General features: G+C 36.0%; 1 protein-coding gene across 1 annotated transcript; it reads right to left on the bottom strand.

Moving 5' to 3' along the window:
* LOC107653810 (protein FAM91A1-like) lies at positions 1-18,658 on the bottom strand. The gene is made up of 24 exons (XM_016440643.1): positions 18,382-18,658; positions 17,247-17,331; positions 16,883-17,034; positions 15,779-15,836; positions 11,807-11,874; positions 11,468-11,581; positions 11,010-11,100; positions 10,199-10,261; positions 9,917-10,023; positions 9,767-9,805; positions 8,221-8,333; positions 7,188-7,297; positions 6,911-7,020; positions 5,281-5,367; positions 4,832-4,961; positions 4,244-4,392; positions 3,708-3,842; positions 2,737-2,850; positions 2,563-2,635; positions 2,360-2,437; positions 2,289-2,293; positions 2,128-2,129; positions 1,816-1,885; positions 1-1,507 (listed from the first exon to the last, which is right to left on the bottom strand). The coding sequence occupies exons 1-24, from the start codon at positions 18,451-18,453 to the stop codon at positions 1,322-1,324; spliced, it is 2,211 nt and encodes a 736-aa protein (XP_016296129.1). The 5' UTR covers positions 18,454-18,658; the 3' UTR covers positions 1-1,321.
* Positions 18,659-19,961: the final 1,303 nt, after the last annotated feature.

Genomic DNA, 19,961 nt, shown 5'->3' with positions numbered 1-19,961 from the left:
TTTTTTGTAACATATTTATTAGTACTGTCATATACTTTTTACATATTCATTTGTTATGACTTATATTTTGGTGAATGGAATTGCGTGAGGGGAAAATGTAACTTCTGTACCCATTTAATTACAAGAGCATGTTCACAGTCCCATCAAGTACACTACAACAGAGAGTTCCTAAAATGCAGGGTGACTTTATAAAACTATCGGTTATTTTATTTCACTAACACTGTGACTGGGTCAGGCACGGAGCCGGTGTTGTTTTGGGTCGTATCGAAAGGAATGGAAAGGGGAAATAAAGAGATGAGGAGAGAACGGCACACAATACACACAACAACTCTACACACTCATCATGCAGCACCAAGATCTCTAATCGGTCTTCATACACCACTACCATAAGGTTTGATTGGGAAAACACTGGCAGCACCCTCAGTAAAGGCGTAAAGGTAAAAGTCAGGCCACTGAGGGGGATTTTAATGCTGTATTACTGCATATTTGCACAATAAACTTATACTGATATTCAACACATCTAGGTACTGATGGATACTCGATGACCTTGCCGTCACTACTTGAAGGTTTGTTGACTAAAGTAGTTAGTCCAAGTGAAAAAAATGTTCAAACTGGCCTAGTGGAATAAACGCATTCGGTGATACAGTAGTCTAATGGGCACAAAGCAAATAAGGCAGCCAAAAAAGTTAAATAATGGTAAAAATCTACATAAAACAAGTTGGTCTTTGGTCTCAGTGAAGCAGAAACACTCCTCTGCTAAGCAGAATTGAGACAGACAAGTTTTCCAGCTGGAATACGACTTAACCGAATAAACTGTAATCAAGTTCCAACAAAGGTCTTGATTTACAAAAAATAAATAAAAAATCGAATAAACCTGAATGCCATCCACAGGCTTGGTGCAAAACGTAAACCTCAACTTCGTGTTTTCAAACCCTGCTGATTCAAGCAGTTTTTGAGATTTTGTGCAGTGATATCATGCATCAGGTCACAAAACATGATAATACGAGTAGGGCAACTTCATCCAACCCCAGGATTGGTCCTATGTTTATAAGTCTATATACACATTAAAAGGTCAATATAGGATCATTTGTAAATAGATTTTCTATTTTGTAGTTGGGTGAATGGGACGTGTGATTGAACCCGTCAGGACTTTTAGAGTTACTCTGGACGCTCGCATCCAAACGTGACGGGAGGCGGCAGCAGCACTTGATGGCTGTGTGTGATTGAGTGCCACAGGTAACATGGTAACTCATGCCATAAGCGATCAGAAGTGAGTAGAGTATGGTGTGGATCTGAACAGGGTTATTTTGAGGGCGGTATTTTATGTGGGCTGATTTCTCTGTGGGGCAGAGATATGCAGGGAGGGCGGCGCTCGGCCGCTCCATTCCTTCAGCTTGCCGTCCTTGAAAAGCAGGTTGATTGCGGGTAGGGGGACGCCAGACTCTGCTGGGGGCTGACTCAGGGGACCCGAGACCCCGCTGTCAGGGTCCGCCGGCTGTTTTCCATCCTGTGAGGGACGGTGAGAAAGTCAACTCAACACACATACAAAGAACATCTGAGAGTGAAAAAATACCAGGGGTCTCACACTTCTTGCCCAATTTTATAGAGATTGCACTCTCATAGAGCAATTTCTAGCTGATGAAATATTTAACAGAGAAAAAATTTCTATGCAATTTTAAAACTTGCTGATACTTCCTGGTTTTCCATGAATGTGTAATACAGCTGAATGCAATCTTTGAAATAAGACATTAGCACTGCTACTATCAACTAAATCCACATTATATTAGGAACAATATAAAATTGGTGAAGATTTACCTGGAATGAATTAACAAAACTGAGAACTTTTAATGACAGTTTTCGACTGGAATGTAGTAACTCTTGAAGACTGCAAAAGAAAAAGAGTGTGTTCTTTATTCTTTAGTCCAGTAACATATATATTGTAATTAAGGCTGTCAAAACGAACATAATTTAATAATAATAATTAATAATAATAATCATTTATGCATTTAGCAGACGCTTTTATCCAAAGCGACTTACAGTGCATTCAGGCTATACATTTTTTACCAGTATGTGTGTTCCCTGGGAATCGAACCCATGACCTTTTGCGCTGCTAACGCAATGCTCTACCACTGAGCCACAGGAACATGATTAAATATGCGAAATGTTCAACAAACCATAATTTGTACAAACATGAATGTTAATTAATTAATTACAGCAGATTATTTCATTACACATTTAATTTAATTTAGTTTTATTTCTTGAAAATGAACAATGCGTTAACCACAAACAAATACTACAAAATTAACTTAACATTAAAATTTACTGCAAATTATATATATATATATTTAACACTCTTAGCCACACTGGTGCTCCAGATCCACTTTGTCCCGCAGGATCTTAAGGGCTTTGTGCGCACACATATTGGAATATGAGAACTCTGGGAGAGGCAACACAAATCAGAGCGGCCAGTTAGAACGACTGGGCCATTCAGAGTTCTAAACACATCTACAGTGACTCTAAAAAACCCTGGGCCACTATATGTATAGACAACTAAGACTTTACCTGCTTTAAGGTCTTCATCATCAAAGGGGAAGGGGACATAGACAGTCTCACCGTGCCCATGCATTCCATGACCCTGAAAAGAGTGAGAGATTTTGGTAAATGTTTTGATCAAATTAGATTTGAGAATGTGTTAGATATGAGAACTCTTGGTTGTTCAGGGTCTCCCTCCATTACCTGAATGAGCACCGCAGAGTGGGTGAGGGCATCATTCAACATTGTTAGCACGTTGGATGTCGGGACAACCCCGGGGTCATGACCCCATGATGTAATAAGCAGTCGGTCATAGGCCTGAATAACATATTAAATGATTATGTAAGCACTAAGTATTATTTTTTAACTTAAAAAAAAAAAAAAAAATTTTATGCAGAATTGCATTTATATAAAATTATATACAATAGCCTAATAGCAGAATATATAGTACGCTTATAATGCATAAACTAAAGTTCAGAATTTTGGGGATGGTGTTTGTTTGTTTTTTTTTGTTTGGAAAGAAATTAATACTTTTATTCAGTGAGGATGCATTAAATTTATCAACAGTGACAGTAAAGACAATTATAATGTTTATAATCAGAATGTTTCCACAAAAAACAATGATAATAAGAAATGTTTGAGCAGTAAATCAGCATATTAGAATGACTTCTGAAGGATCATATGACAATGAAGACTAGAGTAATGATGCTGAAAATTGAGCTTTGCTATCACAGGAATAAATTACATTTCAAAATATATTATAATAGAAAACAGTTATTTCAAATTGTAATAAAAGTTCACAATATTACTGTTTTACCATATTATTGATCAAATAAATGCAGCCTTGGTGAACATAGGCTTCTTCAAAAACATTTTAAGAATCTTAAGACCCCCAAACTTTTGAACGGTAGTGTAATTTATATGTACATTTTCTTAGTCATTTAGTCTTTTTCATTTTTTAATGTATGGGTAGGGCGAGAAAAATAACAGAAAATGAAAACGGAATTTTTTTTTTTTTAAATATTCATTTAATTTCAAGAAAATAAATGTACTTAAATATTTAAAGGAATATTTAACGTCATAAGAATTGTATTAAAGAACAGATTTACAGAAAGAATTAAAGCACAATAAAATACAAACAAAAATGAAATAAATATTTGAATGCTGAGATCAACCTGGAAGGTCTCTGGCAGCTTCCGGAGCCTGGAGCCCTTGGACAGCAGTAGTGAAGGAGGGCCTTGACCAGTGACAGAGTACAGGTATAGTTTGAACCAGATGGAGCTGACCTCAGGAATGGCTGGACCAATGTGCTGGAAGAGACACATCAGACAAATAATATAAAGCTACTCTAATATACATGGCCAACTTCCAACCAAATCTCCTAGTGACAAAACATGTAATGCGAAGTGAAGTTATTCTAAATGCACACCGTAACTTCTCCTTCAGGCCAAATGCTGACCTTATTTGTAAAAGACATCTAAACGGCATGTAAAAGATCTTTATGGAAATGCAGAGATGTAGTTGGTGGGTAGCGTTTTTCTACATGGTGCAACTTTTATAAAGAAACCCTGAGGCAAAGAAAGACCTATTTAGCTTGAACGATACTCTCAAGAGAACAACGATCTGACTGCTCACTGAGCGAGCACAGTTTTGTAAGTCCCAGCGATCATATATCCCTCTCTACGGGTCTGACTACAGTCTCCTGGGCTACCTGAGGCGTGCAGCTGCTGATTGGCCGGATCTCGTTGCTGAGTGGCGCCATGGAAACTAGCAGTTTGTAGTTCTTGTTCAACACACGGCTGCAGGTGGCAGGGTCCAATCCCAGCAGGCTTTCACAGCGGAGGAGGTCCAGAGGCAGGCCTGACGAGAAACACAAACATACAGCAGTGCCAACCAGGACGTGTGAACATGTGTCTACTTGTACTACTCCATAATTGAAGGAAATTTTTATTTAATAAAGATCACAGTGATACAGTTTAAATAAGGACACTGATAGTGACGTGTATAACCCATCAGAATTGTTTTCACAAAATATTAAGCAGCAAAAACTGATAATAAAGAATTATTGCAGAAATTCGTGACATCCTTTTTGCACTGTTAAAAATGCGTCCATGAACATTTTTAAATGTAGATGAAATGATGCAATTAAACTGTTGAACTGATTAATCGAAAAGGATTCAAAAGAACTGATTCACAGAAATACATTTAATTGGTCAACAACAATATAATATTTAATAAATAAATATTTGATTGATCTCCCAGGTCTAGTATATACAAGCCCTCAGATACTAACACATACCTATATTTGGTACATCAGGGCTCTGATCAGGCGTGAGATCTTTGTTGTAGCGCAGAAAGAGTATTGTGTTCCTGAGGGTCAGCGCATGGTCAAAATATCTCTGAGCCTCTCCTTCAGCAGTGCTCTCAACCTTATAACATAAAAGCATCCTTATCAAGCTCAACACACAAAGACAGTCATTATGTCTGTGAGTGAAAGAACGTGTGCAAACAAGAAAAGAATAACTAAAGGTTGGAGAGATTATTAAGGAGAAATGCAATAGTCTTTATGCTTTTGTGTGCACAAGAGATGTGAGAGCAGTGCCAAAGTGAAAAATGTGAGTGTGTGTGTGTTGTATAATCAGCCCCTGGCGGTGGCCCCTTTCTATTTCAATACAAGCACAGAGACGGAGATTGTCTGTCCACTGTGTGTCCCTCAGCTTCTTTTGTGTCCTATAATAAGGGTATTACCTTCTCCAGTTCCATGAGAAAACTGTCCAGGGTCTCATCAGACAACTTTCCAACCTCAAACATCGTCACGGCGTGGCTCTTCAAGTTCTGAGACGAAAAACAGCACATTAAATCCCGATATTTATAGATGATATACAAAACATATTTGATCATATGAAGGCAATCTTGAAAAACCCTTCAGCACGACGACTCCTCTAACTAAATCAGTAGTTCTCAACTGGTTTAGCTTCAGGGTTCAGCTTTTCCACTGGAGTTCAAGTGGTGACAAAACGTAGTACTGAAATTGCTTAGTGTACAAATTGAATTGCGATGGTTTCATGCCCTCGGCAGGCAATAATTCACCACACTAAACACATTGTGGAGGGCACAAACCGGGTTTTGTCTTTTCAGCAAGTGAACTCATATTTAACATATTCTGGGTTGCATTTAAATAGTTTTGTTCATGTTTTTTACACTTTAAACAATGATAGTGATTTTAACAGTAAAAGACTGTAAAAATGCTACAGTAAAAACCTGTTAATTGGTTATCAGTAAGTTTCCATACTATATACGGTGAATAAATGTAATTACATTTAATGTAATTTTACAGTAAAATACTGTTAAAATTACATTTTTTGGAAGTGAAAAAGAACAAGTCATTGTATAAATTTCACTGAAAAACCGTAACTCGACACTTGCCCATATTGCCTTATTTGGCTGCTTCTACTATGTAACAAATGAATTTGCATCAAAATACCATAGAGGCAGTTAGAAGACAATTACATGATCAGTTGTAGGAATACCCGACATATCAGTATCAGTAAGATTGGATATAGGCTGATATTAGTGTTTTAATATTTAGCGTTAAATGTCCATATTGGCTCTTTAATCGCGCATTCTCTTTTAGACATTTAGATTACATTTGCTGCCGTCTAACGTTCACTTAGTTTAAAAAAGTCAGAATTTTAATATCGGTACAACCCCAGTCAGTTACATTTAATTGTTTGCTTCTACTATCTGTGACCTTATCATAACAGGCCTGCGACCAGGGATACCAGGTCTGCGTAACAAACCTAGCACAATGGCCAATCAAAAACAGCCCATAACTAGCCCAATGACCCTATGCCAAATATCAAAACTCAAAACATACCACTCCCATGTTATGTGTTATGCATCATTTTAGCATAAAAATCACTATACAGCACTACTCATCAACATTATGGTATTTATAACAGTTATAAGACTGTTATAACACTGTTATCATGAGGAGCTTAAAGGCTCCCTACCAGTGCCCCTCCCTTACAAATCTTATCATCTAGCACAGTTTTATCATTGGCAGAATGTTAAATGGGTAAAATATTTCAGTTGAACAATTTAAGTCAAATACAATTTGTGTAATATGTCAAACCTTTAACCCTCAGGAGGGGAAAAAATCAACCCGTGGTGGCAACAGTTTAAAAGTAGTTCAGTTCCACAGTAAAACCGCAGACTTGGCAACCCTGTTTTCAGTCACCACCCCCCAACTGTGAACCACTGCACTAAATATTATCAAGCACCTTTAAAATAAAAAGTAAAATAAGCCACATGCAGTGTATCAAATATGTGTCAACTGTAAAGCAGAAATACTTAAATCTATGAATGAGACACTAACAGGGGACAGATTGCCCATCATGAGGAAGGCGGTGAGGGTGGAGTCAAACAGGAAGGCGATCCTCTTAGTCGGGGCGGCTGGAATACTTAGACTGCTCACACTTGCGGTGTCTGGAGGACAGGGAAAATCACACAGTCAATTTAATTCACATTATTATGATTTATGTACTGACTGGAGCCAGACTAATGTTTAATAATACGCTGCAGTAGAGTGAGTTAGTGTCTAATGGATGAGTGGAAAGCTATTTATGATTTAATGAAAGCTGTTGTGCTCTCACCCTGGTCCTCTAGGCTGGTGGTGTCTGTATCAGTGGCTGAGGAACCTGCCTCCATCACTGGACTGCCACCCTCCCAAGACAGCAGCATCTTCTGAGGGTCCATAGTGCCTCTGGCAAGCATAAGAAAACACTAAGATATAAAACACAACGAAACACCTGACTAAAGAGACATTCACATGTACAGCAACTGCTGGTCACATTTTAATTAGATTTTTTTTACAGGCTATACATTCATGTCAACAGTTTCTTAATCAATTAACATGAACTTTGACTAACACTACAGGTTCTCCTTTCACTTTTCCAAATATTTTAGCCATTACAGACTGTTAAATTAAATACAAAGCTAATATAACACATTGGTACAGAGAAGGAGATTATATGATTTTTCCAGATTTGGAATTAAGAGAGTTGTTACAATGTCACTAGAACACACAAAAATTCAAAGGTTTTCCTTTATGGGAAATTAATAAATAATAATGCATAATAATTTTAATAATACAAAAAGGTTTTTATTTTTATTTTATTGAAGGATTCATTCATTCGAATTATTAGATTATCAAAAAATGGTTAACTATTACTCAAATTAAAGTATTATCATGTTTAGCATGATAAATAAATAAATACATACATACATAAATAAATAAATAGCAAGGTGAACAGATATATGATAGAGGTGGGGTACTGCATGTGTTAGATGTCAACAATTATCCACCACTTACCCGGCGACATCCGCTAGACGTGAGGTGGCACATATTATATTATGCAGACATGTTCATGCGTCAACTACAAATGCATAAATTAAAATACCAATCCTAGGATTTTAAGAATCAATATTCAGTTCATTGGATTTAATCATAGTCTTATTTGTGATCAGAATATGATATGGTATGATACCAATAGCACAGATAAAATCTCTTTCTGTGTGAACGGCACAGAGTTTGAGATTTCTAGAATAGCAAGAGTTTTGTCTGTTTCTCAGACGTGAGCCAGCACTAAAAGCCTATTCATCAGTGTCAGGTAGGCCTTCTCATACTTGAGTCTATTGACCGAAGGGGCACTCTTCCATGAGGGGTGCAGCTGGTCCGGGCTGATCACCTGACCCTTTTTGATAGCGAACCCCAGGCGACAATACATGGACACTGCATTCTGGAAAATAACAGAGAAAAGTCCAATATTCTTTCAGCATTCATACACAATCCAGTGATGATTATTAACTACTATAATAGCATGTTAACACCGTTAATTTACGAGGAAGTCTTCCAGTCTGTGTTATGTTTGGAAAGTATCCACACACATCTTCATGAATAATTCATAGCGATATCGAAAACAGCTTTATAATAATAAACATTATCACAGCATCACTGCCAAACCACAATTTGACAACAAGAAACATAAAATATGTAGCATCCAACTGATTCTGCAGCTAGGCCAATCAAGCTAAGGTTAAGAATACACATTCCCTTATTTTTCCAAAGGTTATTATCTACATGGCTATAAGCTTGACTCAGAATGGTTCTAGGTGAGGTGGAACAGAAAAGAAAATTGCGGTACTGTCACATATGAAGATAAAACTGTTAGCTCTTGAGAAAGATTGAATGGTACTGGAGAAAGTAGGTCAGGATTTGGGTTCCATACAGCCTGATACTATATTCCCTCATTGTACTATAAATTATGGTGAAAAAAAGAGAATTTGAATATCACTGCACAGTATTTTTAGATGTGTTGATTAGAACTCTCACCGATTATATATACACACACATATATATATATATGAATGAGTATTAATTTTTTTATTAAAAAAATGAGCAGAATTCAATTCTGTATAAATTATTAATGTTCATAAAACTATTCTTACATAAACTGATCTATTGATTGGTTTTATAAATGATTTACAAAAAAGTAGGAAAAGAAAAGAGAAAAAAATGGTTCATGTTTCATAAACAAGGACCAATATTCAAGCTTTTCCAATGAAGCTATTTGTCTTCAGGCACATCGCTACCAAAAGGCACCATGTCTGCTACACATAAACACTGACGGCAGTGGATCTATTCAAATATACTCTGTCATCATCATTCACTAAATTAATATGCTTTCACTAATAGGATGACTGCAGGAAACGTTTCATTCTATTTGTCTTAGCAAAATGTCAAAGAGATAATGAAAAGGAATACTATCTTGTGTAAAAATAAATTCATTGGTAAAGATCGTGTCCTTTGAGTCACGTCAGCGACGTTGGCTTTTCTAATAAAGAGTTATGGATTTTCATGATGGATCTCATGAATAAGCTTGTTTTCCACTCTGCCAGATACTGAAATGGGGCTAAACAGCTACAAAGGAAATGTGTGAACACAATGGTTCAGTCCACATTCTCCTCAGTCTGCATCATACATTCAAAGAAGGACTCATTTCACAACCCATCAAAAGGCCAAAGGATTTGGAAAATTGCCTTTGCGGCGGCGGTAATTCCAGAACCGGTGCATCCTGGATTCACCACCCTCCCAGTCAGCTATAAAGGCATCATTTCATATCAAACATTCCCTGTAAATGGCCTTCCATTTTCATCCCTGCATGACACGTACCTTCACCAGGCCCAAGTCAATCTCCAGTACATTAGCCAGCTGCAATGACAAACAGAAAAGTGGTATGACATTCTCAAAGACAAGCAGAATCACTGAAAAGAAACGAGACGGCATTTCAAGTGCACTGCAAAGTGAAAACTGAATATGCACCTCCGACACATTAGTCTGTTCATCGATGGACACGAAGATTTTGTAGAGTAGCGTTTCGAAATAATCACCCTGGACTCTGTTCATGACAAACCCCTCAAGCGGCGGCACTGAAAATGAAAACCAAGAAGAGGTTGTGTGTGTGAGCGTTGTACCCTAAATATCTGCTATTCTTCCAAATGGATTTGTGATCATCCTATCATCCCTTTTTGATCAATGATTCTTCCATCCGCTATTATGTACATTCTGTGGCAATTAGCCTATTTGATAAACTGCAGTGCATACCTGATATACAGCTGTCATCTGATATGGGCACATCAAGATATATATAGCCCCGGTTGTACAAACCTGAAAAAATTGAGAAGATAAATAGATAGGAAGTTCTTGTACTGAATGTACCACCCATAAAAGCACAGGGCTTCAGACGGTGACTAAATGGTGTCTTTTTCCAACCACTTTTCCTGCATGTGCGACTACATTTTTGTTAGAGGTCGTACTGGTGCGACTTCAAAACTGCCCCACACTTTTGGATTGTGTGCTGTCATTATCTGCTGTGCATGGAAACCAATCATCTGCACAGGCCAATGGACAGCATTGCGCAGACCAGTACAGACTAGATGTTACCATAGTGACTATGACAGTTTGGCTGAAATGTTAAAAATTCAGTAAATATTATGATGTTTTTATTATTTTTATTATTATTATGCTATTAATATAATCATTTAATGAGTGGAGTGAAGGAATATAACTTTACTATTTTTTCTTTATTTTTTTATTATTAACTACGGCAGTTATAGTCTCACTGTCAAAATATTGAAAGTCTATCAAAATTAAGCCTATATAAAAAGTATAAATTAAATTAATTAATTCAATTAAATTCACAATTGTTATTGTTTTTTTTGTTTTTGTAAGCCTGCTACTAAATCAGTATGTTCCACCATATGCAGTCCAGAAAAAGGATGAGAATCAAAGCAAAGTCTTCTACATTCCATTATAACATTAATGTTAAAATATGATTACACTGTATTCATGCATAGAGCATGACATTATTTCAAGTGGTTTTCTTAAAGACTGAAACTGTCTCAGTGACACTCACTCAGAACCACGTTGTACTCCATCGATCCAGTCAGCTGAGGTCCAGAATCTATCATCTTATCAATGGCCTTCTTCTCCGCCACAGAGCATATCTGAAATCAACCCAGCACAAAAGCACTAAAGGCCAGAGGTATTTCAATCCAGTTACAAACCTTCAAATGAACAACTAGAAGAGAATTTTGTCTTCTGACAGTTTCATGCAGGAAATATGAGGGAAAATGTAGCTGTTGAGAATAATTTGGTTTTGCTCATCTTTTTTATTTAAAAATTACGTAACTGTTAATGGTGTGTTAGAAAGCACAGTTGCATCATAAAAGAAGTATTAAATTAATAATTTAGTTTTATTCTCAGTGACTCCATTTCTTTGAAATAATATTATTTCCTTTTTTCCATTTACAAAAGCCTAATGTAATTTTATGAACAAGACTAAAGAAACATTGTTAAATGAATCCGCCTTACCCTGATGTCATCCTCGGTGATATATCCGGTCTGTACCACCCACCAGGGCTCTACTGTGATCTCCACAGGTTTTGCTGGCAGGAGATCCCGAGCCGATTTCCTCCGGAAGAATTTCTAGCCACAGACAGATGCTGCTTAGGCAACAGTGTGAGGTTATCACCATGTGTACAAAAGCATTGCTCTCTATGGATTACATCTTTCATCTTCAAATGGAGCAATGAAACCATACAGATTTGAGAACCATCTAATGAACATCATGTTGAAATCCCAAAATAGCTTCCATGGAAGTTAACCACAACATCCTAATTGATCTACAGTGTAAAACCAAGAGCGACTTACTTTGGAAGATCTGCACTGGTTCATTAGGTCAATGTACTGGTTCCTGCCAATCCCAAGCAGCCTTAGACCTGAAAGGTCAACAGTTAGATCAATAAATACGCTAATGGACGCCAACTATAAATACTTTATGTGTGGACACCTAATTTGCAATCTATGACCCTGTTTACAGCAGAATTGGAAAGTAACAGGGGCTTGGGGCAAAAAAATCAAGATAAGGGGGCAAAAAACACATTATTAAACTAAATCAATTAAGACTGATGCGATTAAAGTGAAATGTGAAAATGAAAAGTATTGATTGTGGCACTGTACAGTAAAAGACGACATGTAAGCATTGTAAGACAGCTTCAGTGGTTATACTGGGAGACATGGACCATTTCAGTGAACGCTCTTTGCTCACTTTCTGCATATAATTTATTCCCAGTTTGATTAACCATTTGTGACCCTGGACCACAAAACCAGTCATAAGGGTCAATTTTTCGAAATTGAGATTCATACATAATCTGAAAGCTGAACAAATAAGCTAAATAAGGTTTTTTAGGATAGGACAATATTTGGCCGAGATACAACTATTTGAAAATCTGGAATCTAGGGTGAAAAAAAATCTAAATATTGAGAAAATTGTCTTTAAAGTTTTCCAGATGAAATTCTTAACAATGCATATTACTAATCAAAAATTAAGTTTTAATATATTTACAGTAGGACATTTACAAAATATCTTCATGGAACATGATCTTTACTTAATATCCTACTGATTTTTGGCATAAAAGAAAACTCAATCATTTTGACCCATACAATGCATTTTTGGCTATTGCTACAAATATACCCAAGCAACTTAAGGCTGGTTTTGTGCTCCAGGGTCACATTTTGTTTTCATGTTGCTAAGACAACCAATGTGAAGTGCTGATTTTCTTATGTGTAAAAAGCAACAAACGAATTGGTTCTTAGCTTTTAGTTTTGTCTGGGTAGCCAGAACATGACATGTCCATGTGTCTATTGCACATAAACATAAATAATCATTATTACAATATCAAGAGCAATAAATGACAAATAATTTTTGCCATAATATTATAGAGCCCTACCCTGTATGGGTTCCTGTTTTTTTTTTTTTAATTTTAAAATTTATACAGTGCCTTGTGAAAGTATTCATACCCCATCATTTTTTTCATGGTTTATGTTGCTGCCTTATGTTAAACAGCTTTAAATTACTTTTTTCACATCAATCTACACTCCATACACCATAATGACAAAGCAAAAAACAGGTTTGTAACAACGTTGCAAATTTATTAAAAATAAAAAACTGAAATTATTACATTGCATAAGTATTCATACCCTTTTCTGGGACACTTGAAATTTAGCTTGTAGCGGTTACTACACACTGAGTGGAGTTAACCTATGGCAAAGTCATTTGAATGGGTGTGATATGGAAGCATTTAAAAAGCATTTAAAAGTGCCATGACAGATGCAGCTTCTGTTCGGATCTTTGATGTAATAATACAATTTGATTGGTAACAGTCTATTGCATTCTGATTGATTGAGGTAACTGGTTAAAAGTAAGTATTTGACACAAAAGACGTATCTCGGCCAAATCTTGTCCTATCCTAACAAAGCTTATTTATTCAGCTTTCAGATGATGTATAAATCTCAATTTCAAAAAATTTATTAATATTAATATTATATTAATATTAATCAAAAAGTATGTCTAATTAATTGAAATCATAAAATATTTAACAGTAATTTATTAAAAGTTTAACAAAAAATAAATTGTTAAGGTCCTATGAAACACGTTTTATTTTTCTCAAATTCAGTTTTATTTTTACTACATTATGTTTTCCATAAATTTTCTGGATTACATTTTAATGGTTTCATTAAATTTTAATGATCAAAAGCATCTCTAATTAATTGATTTTATACAAAATTATTTATTATTATTTTTTTTTTTTTTAAATACTGTGTTGTGTATTTACATTTTTCTGCTAAATAAATTCTGGTAAATAATTCTTAAAAAACAATGTTTTAATAATAATTTTATTAGTAGTAGTAGTAGTAGTGCTATCATTACATTAAGTAAAATATTTCTGTCACAGTTTCTTCAAGTTAAACCGAACTTTTATTTTTACGGGTTGCTGTGAAGACCTTTAAGTTTCTGTTTGTATATGATATGACGATAGTTTTTCTCAAAAGAAACGGTAAAATGCTCATGAAGTGACTCTCAGAGCAGTTTATGTGTTCATGTGCTCATATATTGAGGCAGAAATCATAGGGCATTCATTGTTTCTGCCTGAATACATGTGATTAACTTCATGATTTGTATTATTCTGAAACTGCACATTTCTGCCATATGGACATTACTTTGACGGTCAACTCTGATAACAAAATACTCTTAATTGTAATGTAGAAATATGCATTTCCTGTAAAGCTGTTTTGAAACAATATGTATCGTGAAAAATGCTATAAAAATGTGAATTACATGCGTTTTCGACTACTTCTGAATGTCGTTTGATGCTCACAAAACATTTTGGACCCAGTTTACACCTCTATTGAGTGCTGACTGCACATGCTTGCGATTGGTAGGACATCATGGATGTCCTTTAGTGTTTGGAGGAACCTCGGTGACTTTAACATATTCCTCTATGCCCCAGATCCTGCCTTCCTGGGGCCTCAGCAGCCCGTCCCTCTCCATGCATAAAGGCACAGGGGTCTGGGATCATTAGAGAAGGCCAGGCCTGACAGTGGCGAGCCAGGCATGATGCCAAAGGCTGTGGGGTGAGCTGTGAAGGGCAGGAGTGCAGCCTCAATTCATACAAAGAGATTAGAGCGAGAGACCCATGCATAGCCTGCTGGCTACCTTCTGTCTACCCAACCCAAAGACCATGTTCTGTGAGATCTCTGAGCATGCACAGCCAGCTATTATGGGCCAATAACAAATTATTTGTTTCATAAGAATTTAATGATGTGCTATTATGCCAAAGATTTTGTACACAGATGCTTTGGGGTACAAATATTTGTATGACTGTACAGCCTTCTACACAATTCACTTTAATCTGTGCCTGCAATTCACATAAGAGTGTTGACATCAATTCCCATGAGATACAGCAGCACATTTCTTTCAGTTGAATAATGACAAGACATATGGGTAAATGTAAGGGGTTCATAAAATGCAATTAAACTCTAAAATTCTGTCAATTTTTTACACTAAATAATATGTGATTGTTTGTCTTGTTGCCAGGTGCTTGTACACTATTATTATTGCTTATTATTATTTTTATATTATTTTATAATATATTATTTTATATTATTATTATATATTATTATTATTATTATTATTATTATTATTATTATTATTTACATAAATGAATAATCCAACTAGAAATACAAAATGCCACAGTCCAAACTCTAAATACATTTTATGTCATCTGTCTATTTACACATTATCAGTGCTTTGAAGAGTTTTTTTCGATATATTTAAATTTTGTATATGAAACAGTATTGAACAGTATTATATAAAAAAAAACAATTTTAAACTAGATTAACAAATGCTGTAAAAATGTTCATTTTTAGTTCATGACACCTCATGCATTAACTAATGTTAAGAAATGAAACCTTACTGTAAAATGTTACCCATGTTTCTATATTCATATATTTCACATTTTTAAATATTATTTCACTAACCATGATTTAGTAAATGCATTTATGCCACCTCTGAGCAGCATTAAACAGTACAAGTATCTTTTTGTGCTGTATATATGGCACATTTGCCGTGTAAAAAGACAGCACTGCCATTTTTCTTCTGAGGAATTAGAAAGGTATATTCATTAAATATTTACATTCACTATTATTCAGAGTAATTCTGTGCCACTTCATTCTGAGTGGGCAATGTACAGCCATCTCTAGTGGCTTGTGGCCTCGTTATTGTGCATGAGCAGCCAGTAACAAATAATGATTCCCAGCTCTGACAAAGAGAGAACAACTTACAGTCAGCAGCAGTGAAGTTGGGCAGGGAATCATAACTCTTCTCACTGTTCATGATGTCCTGAATGAAGGGGAAAGAGACTGGGTCATGCACTTCCAATCAAGTGAAGTCCAATGAAACAATAGTTTCACCTAAGAGTTATGATTCTGTCATCATTTACTCTTCCTCGTGCCTTTCAAAACCCATATGACCTTCTTTCCTCGATGGAAAACAAAAAGAAATGTTTACAGCAGAGTGTCCAAGCTGCTTTTTTTCCATAGAATGTAACTGAATGATGACCATGGCTGATTTTTCTCACATAAAACAATCAAAGAGCTTCAAGAGACTTAAAATATAGCCATTTAGACTACTAAAAGTCTGATGCTTTTATTGTGTTTTTCATCTTTTTTGGAGTTTGACAGCCTGGTAATACACATTTGGGATAACATGAGAGTGAGTAAATGATAGTGAACTTTCCCTTTAAATGATCTCAGAACATCAAAATATATATTTAGAAATTTACTAAGAACGCTGGTAAATGAATTTGCTTAAGTGACACCAGAAGTCACACAGATAGAAAGCAGACACCACTGCTTTACAATAAAATATGGTAAGCTGACACTCTGCATAAGACATTTACAGTAATCCTCATAAGCTCAAACAAAACACTACCGTCTAGTAAACATACCTTTCTGAAGCATTATCAGAATGCAGAACTTCTACTGTAATGAGCATTAACAAAAGCGAAAATAACCTGGTAAACAGTTAATACTTCTCTATCGCCTCTATCATTAAAGGAAGAAAAACACTCGCAAACTAGAACAGTAAAACACCGAACGCTTGGATGCCAGCCCATGTCTACCATATGTTGCGACTGTTTTCACAGAATCAGTGATAAGTGTAGACAACATAATTTGTAGTTTGAGAAAATTAAATTAGTAAATACTTCAGAGATGTGGCTGTGGTGCTTATATAGGCAATGCATGTTTGAGTTAAGCATCATTAGCTGAGCCGTTACTTCCTATTCTCCCCATTACTCTCTCTTCACAATTAAAAGCTGCAAAAATAAAATAAGAAAGAAAAAGCTATTATGGTAAATGTTATTCAAATAGTTGACTTGACCAAACCTCCATGATGCTGATGTAGTAGGAGAAGGGGGTGACCCGCAGACCTTTGACCATGATGTCAGACAGGTGGTAGGGGTAGAGCATCAGATGGTCCCGGCTGTATTTCAACAGCTCTTCATAATACTTGCGTTCGTCCTTCTTCACATGCCTGACTGTTAGAGAAAAGGTTTTTGACAGAGTTGTGGGACACTAAATCAGGGCAGCGATGCTCATTAATTACATCTGCTGACAGAAGCTACAATGAGCTTGTTGGTCTGGCCAGAGTGGAGTGGGAAACACAAATTGTTCGGAACAATGTCACAATGAAAAACAGGAGTTACGGAAGAGAAAAGCAATAGATTTTCTCTGTTCATCTAACACTTACCTAGGTTATTGCGGAAGCGAAGCTGGTTTCGGATACTGTACAGAAGAACCTGCTTGTCATATTCACGCTGCGAGTTTCCCAGACTCTGTGAATAAAGCAAAACACTGCAAAAATATTTCTTACAGAAATGAAAGTGCAGAAAATATTTAATTCCTATGGATTTAGTTAAACAATGCAATGTAAACACATAATGTTTGGCATTATGAGAATGTGAATTTGTGTTTAACTGATTTTAATGTGAAAGAAAAATCAGGTCAAGAGTCAAAAGTCATTTCCATACGAATTCTTTTTTTTTTTAATTGTACTAAATATTTCCAAAGCCACAATTTCTATGCTATCCACATTTATTTTACATCCCAATATTCCTACTGTATGTCAACATTTGTTCCCCTTTTAACCCTTTGATGCATCCCTGTAATTCTTCTATTCTATTTTATATTGCAGTGGACAGATATCTCTCAAAATATAATATTTTTGATTAAAAAACAAATAAAATAAATCAATTAATTATAAATATTAATAAACAATAATAAATAAAACATTATAATATTTTTGATTAAAAAACAAATAAAATAAATCAATTAATTCTAAATATTAATAAACAATAATAAATAAAACATATATATATACAAATTCTCATTAAAATTTTGTTCACTGCAAAATAAAACAGAATAAATTATTATATATTATTCAATAAAAACTAAACATTATTTGAATATTATTGTTCATTGTACAGTTGTACTGTACATATTATTTCAAAGCACAAAGAAACATTAAGATGATCCCACGTGCTTTAATAATTCACGCATCAGAGGGTTACTGTCTCCAAAGGAATTTTAGAAGAAACATCTGAAACAAAGTTGACACAAACATGCACACTTTCTTTATGATTAGCCTTTAATATCTATTGATGTGCATCTATTATGCAGAGGAGTCTGATGACAGTAAAGAAACGACAATGATGGTGATGATGTGTGTGTTTACGGATACCTGAATGAATGAGAGGACTGACAGTATATCTGGAAATCATGCTGATGCTGAGAATTATTATGCAGGTAGGGCAGGCAGTGATGGGAAAGTCATGTCAGATGGTGTTTGTGAGCGCTGAAGACATGTGTGCGGTGTGTTACTGTACCTGTTTGACATTAGCTGGCAGTTTGTTCCACGGGTAATTCTGCCTGATGTGAAATTCTACGTCCGTATTCATTGCTGGACTCGAGCTCCACGGCTATTCTAACAGATACTCACGGGCTTTCGGGTAAGTCCGAGATGACTACACCCTCCCGGTACTTATTTAGTGATAAGACACCGTTAAGCAATTAAATGTCTCCTTTATGAATGTTATTTTAGCCTTGACAGTGAACGTCCACTTCCTTGTATTTTTAAGCCAGCCTTCGTCACGCTGCTGGCTATGTACGTCACTTCCGCTCAGCGCGTGACGAAAGGAGATATCCAGCTAAGTTAGTGACGGGAAGTCCGACTCATTTTGCGCGTTTCGGTTCTTTTAAATGGCTCGTTTCAGAATCAGAATCAGAATGAGCTTTCCCGCGGCGAATAGAACGGCTTGCAGTTAATGAAGAGCACTTCTAGATCTGAACAGCACATCTTCTTTAACACAGTTACATCTGTACACCACCTCTCATTGATGTAAAAGCATGTCCCGCCGCCGCGTGATTTCCCCGTTGATTCTGCGTCGCAGGTCCGCTCTGAACAGCTGAAAGCCCGGCAGATGTAGTGCGCTGTCCGGAATGGCGTCATTCAGCCAGGTTTCCGTGAAACACAGAGCAGCAGAGTTTGAAAAATCCTTATTTGTCCGGGAGAGCAGAAGGAGTTGAACGAGTTTTCGAATGAACGAGTTCGAAAAACTGCTTCAGCGGTTCTTTGCCTGGCATAGCGTATAACTTTGTCCAATGGTGGTTTCCTATTGTTTTATTTATAAGGGTTTTACTGTCATTTTATGTGTGCCAGTTCAGTTTATTGCAGTTTAGTCCCGTCTTTTTGAGTGGGTTCTACTGAATCATAAAAAAGATCCGACTCAAATGAACGATTCATTCACGAATCAGGCATCGCTGCAGAACAAACATTAAAACGCATTGCATTCATTGTAGTAAGGGTGTAACCAAAAGAAACCGTGATAACATAAAATGAAACTCATATGCTAAATCTTTGCCCACACCTTATTATAAATCTATCATTAGGTTTTGATGCAAATATCTTCGGTTTGTGTTAAGAAAAATGCGTTAACCACACCTATGGTAGGAAAGCAGTGCAGCAGGCAAAGGAAACAGCTGTGTGCATCAAAGGGAAGAGGTGACATTACAAAAGATTATGCTCCCTTGCTGACATACCAGACTGCATGGCATTCTGCAGACATCCCACCCTGCAAACACTCATTTCAGGGAGGTAGTACCACCCCCAACAGCACAGTGAGACAGAGATGTAGATGTTTGTGAAAGATGTTTTCTGTTTTGAAAGGATGAACACTGTAAAATTATGCCATAGTCTATTTATTGCATTGTTAATATTTATTATAGATTAGGGGTGGATCATTTTATCAGTTGTTTATTATTCATGCAACAATCCATATTACTGTTATAGTTTTCATTAATAATCATTGCTCTATGATAACTTTGTCTAGTGCTCTTATGGATGTTTTTAGCATGACTTTGTGAAAATGTAACGACTACTGAATAAAATAGCAGACTTCTTCATGGC

The sequence above is a fragment of the Sinocyclocheilus anshuiensis genome, unplaced genomic scaffold (assembly GCF_001515605.1).
Source record: "Sinocyclocheilus anshuiensis isolate Anshui unplaced genomic scaffold, SAMN03320099.WGS_v1.1 scaffold223, whole genome shotgun sequence".
NCBI classification, from domain to species: Eukaryota; Metazoa; Chordata; class Actinopteri; order Cypriniformes; family Cyprinidae; genus Sinocyclocheilus; species Sinocyclocheilus anshuiensis.
This window is presented reverse-complemented; position numbering and strand designations above follow the sequence as displayed.

Coding starts and splice junctions, on each gene's coding strand:
- LOC107653810 (XM_016440643.1), bottom strand. CDS start 18,453: ATGAATACGGACGTAGAATTTCACATCAGGCAGAATTACCCGTGGAAC. Junction 5,368..6,910: donor TGATGGGCAATCTGTCCCCT/GTTAGTGTCTCA, acceptor TTTTCGTCTCAG/AACTTGAAGAGCCACGCCGT. Junction 1,508..1,815: donor GTTTTGTTAATTCATTCCAG/GTAAATCTTCAC, acceptor CGTCCCTCACAG/GATGGAAAACAGCCGGCGGA.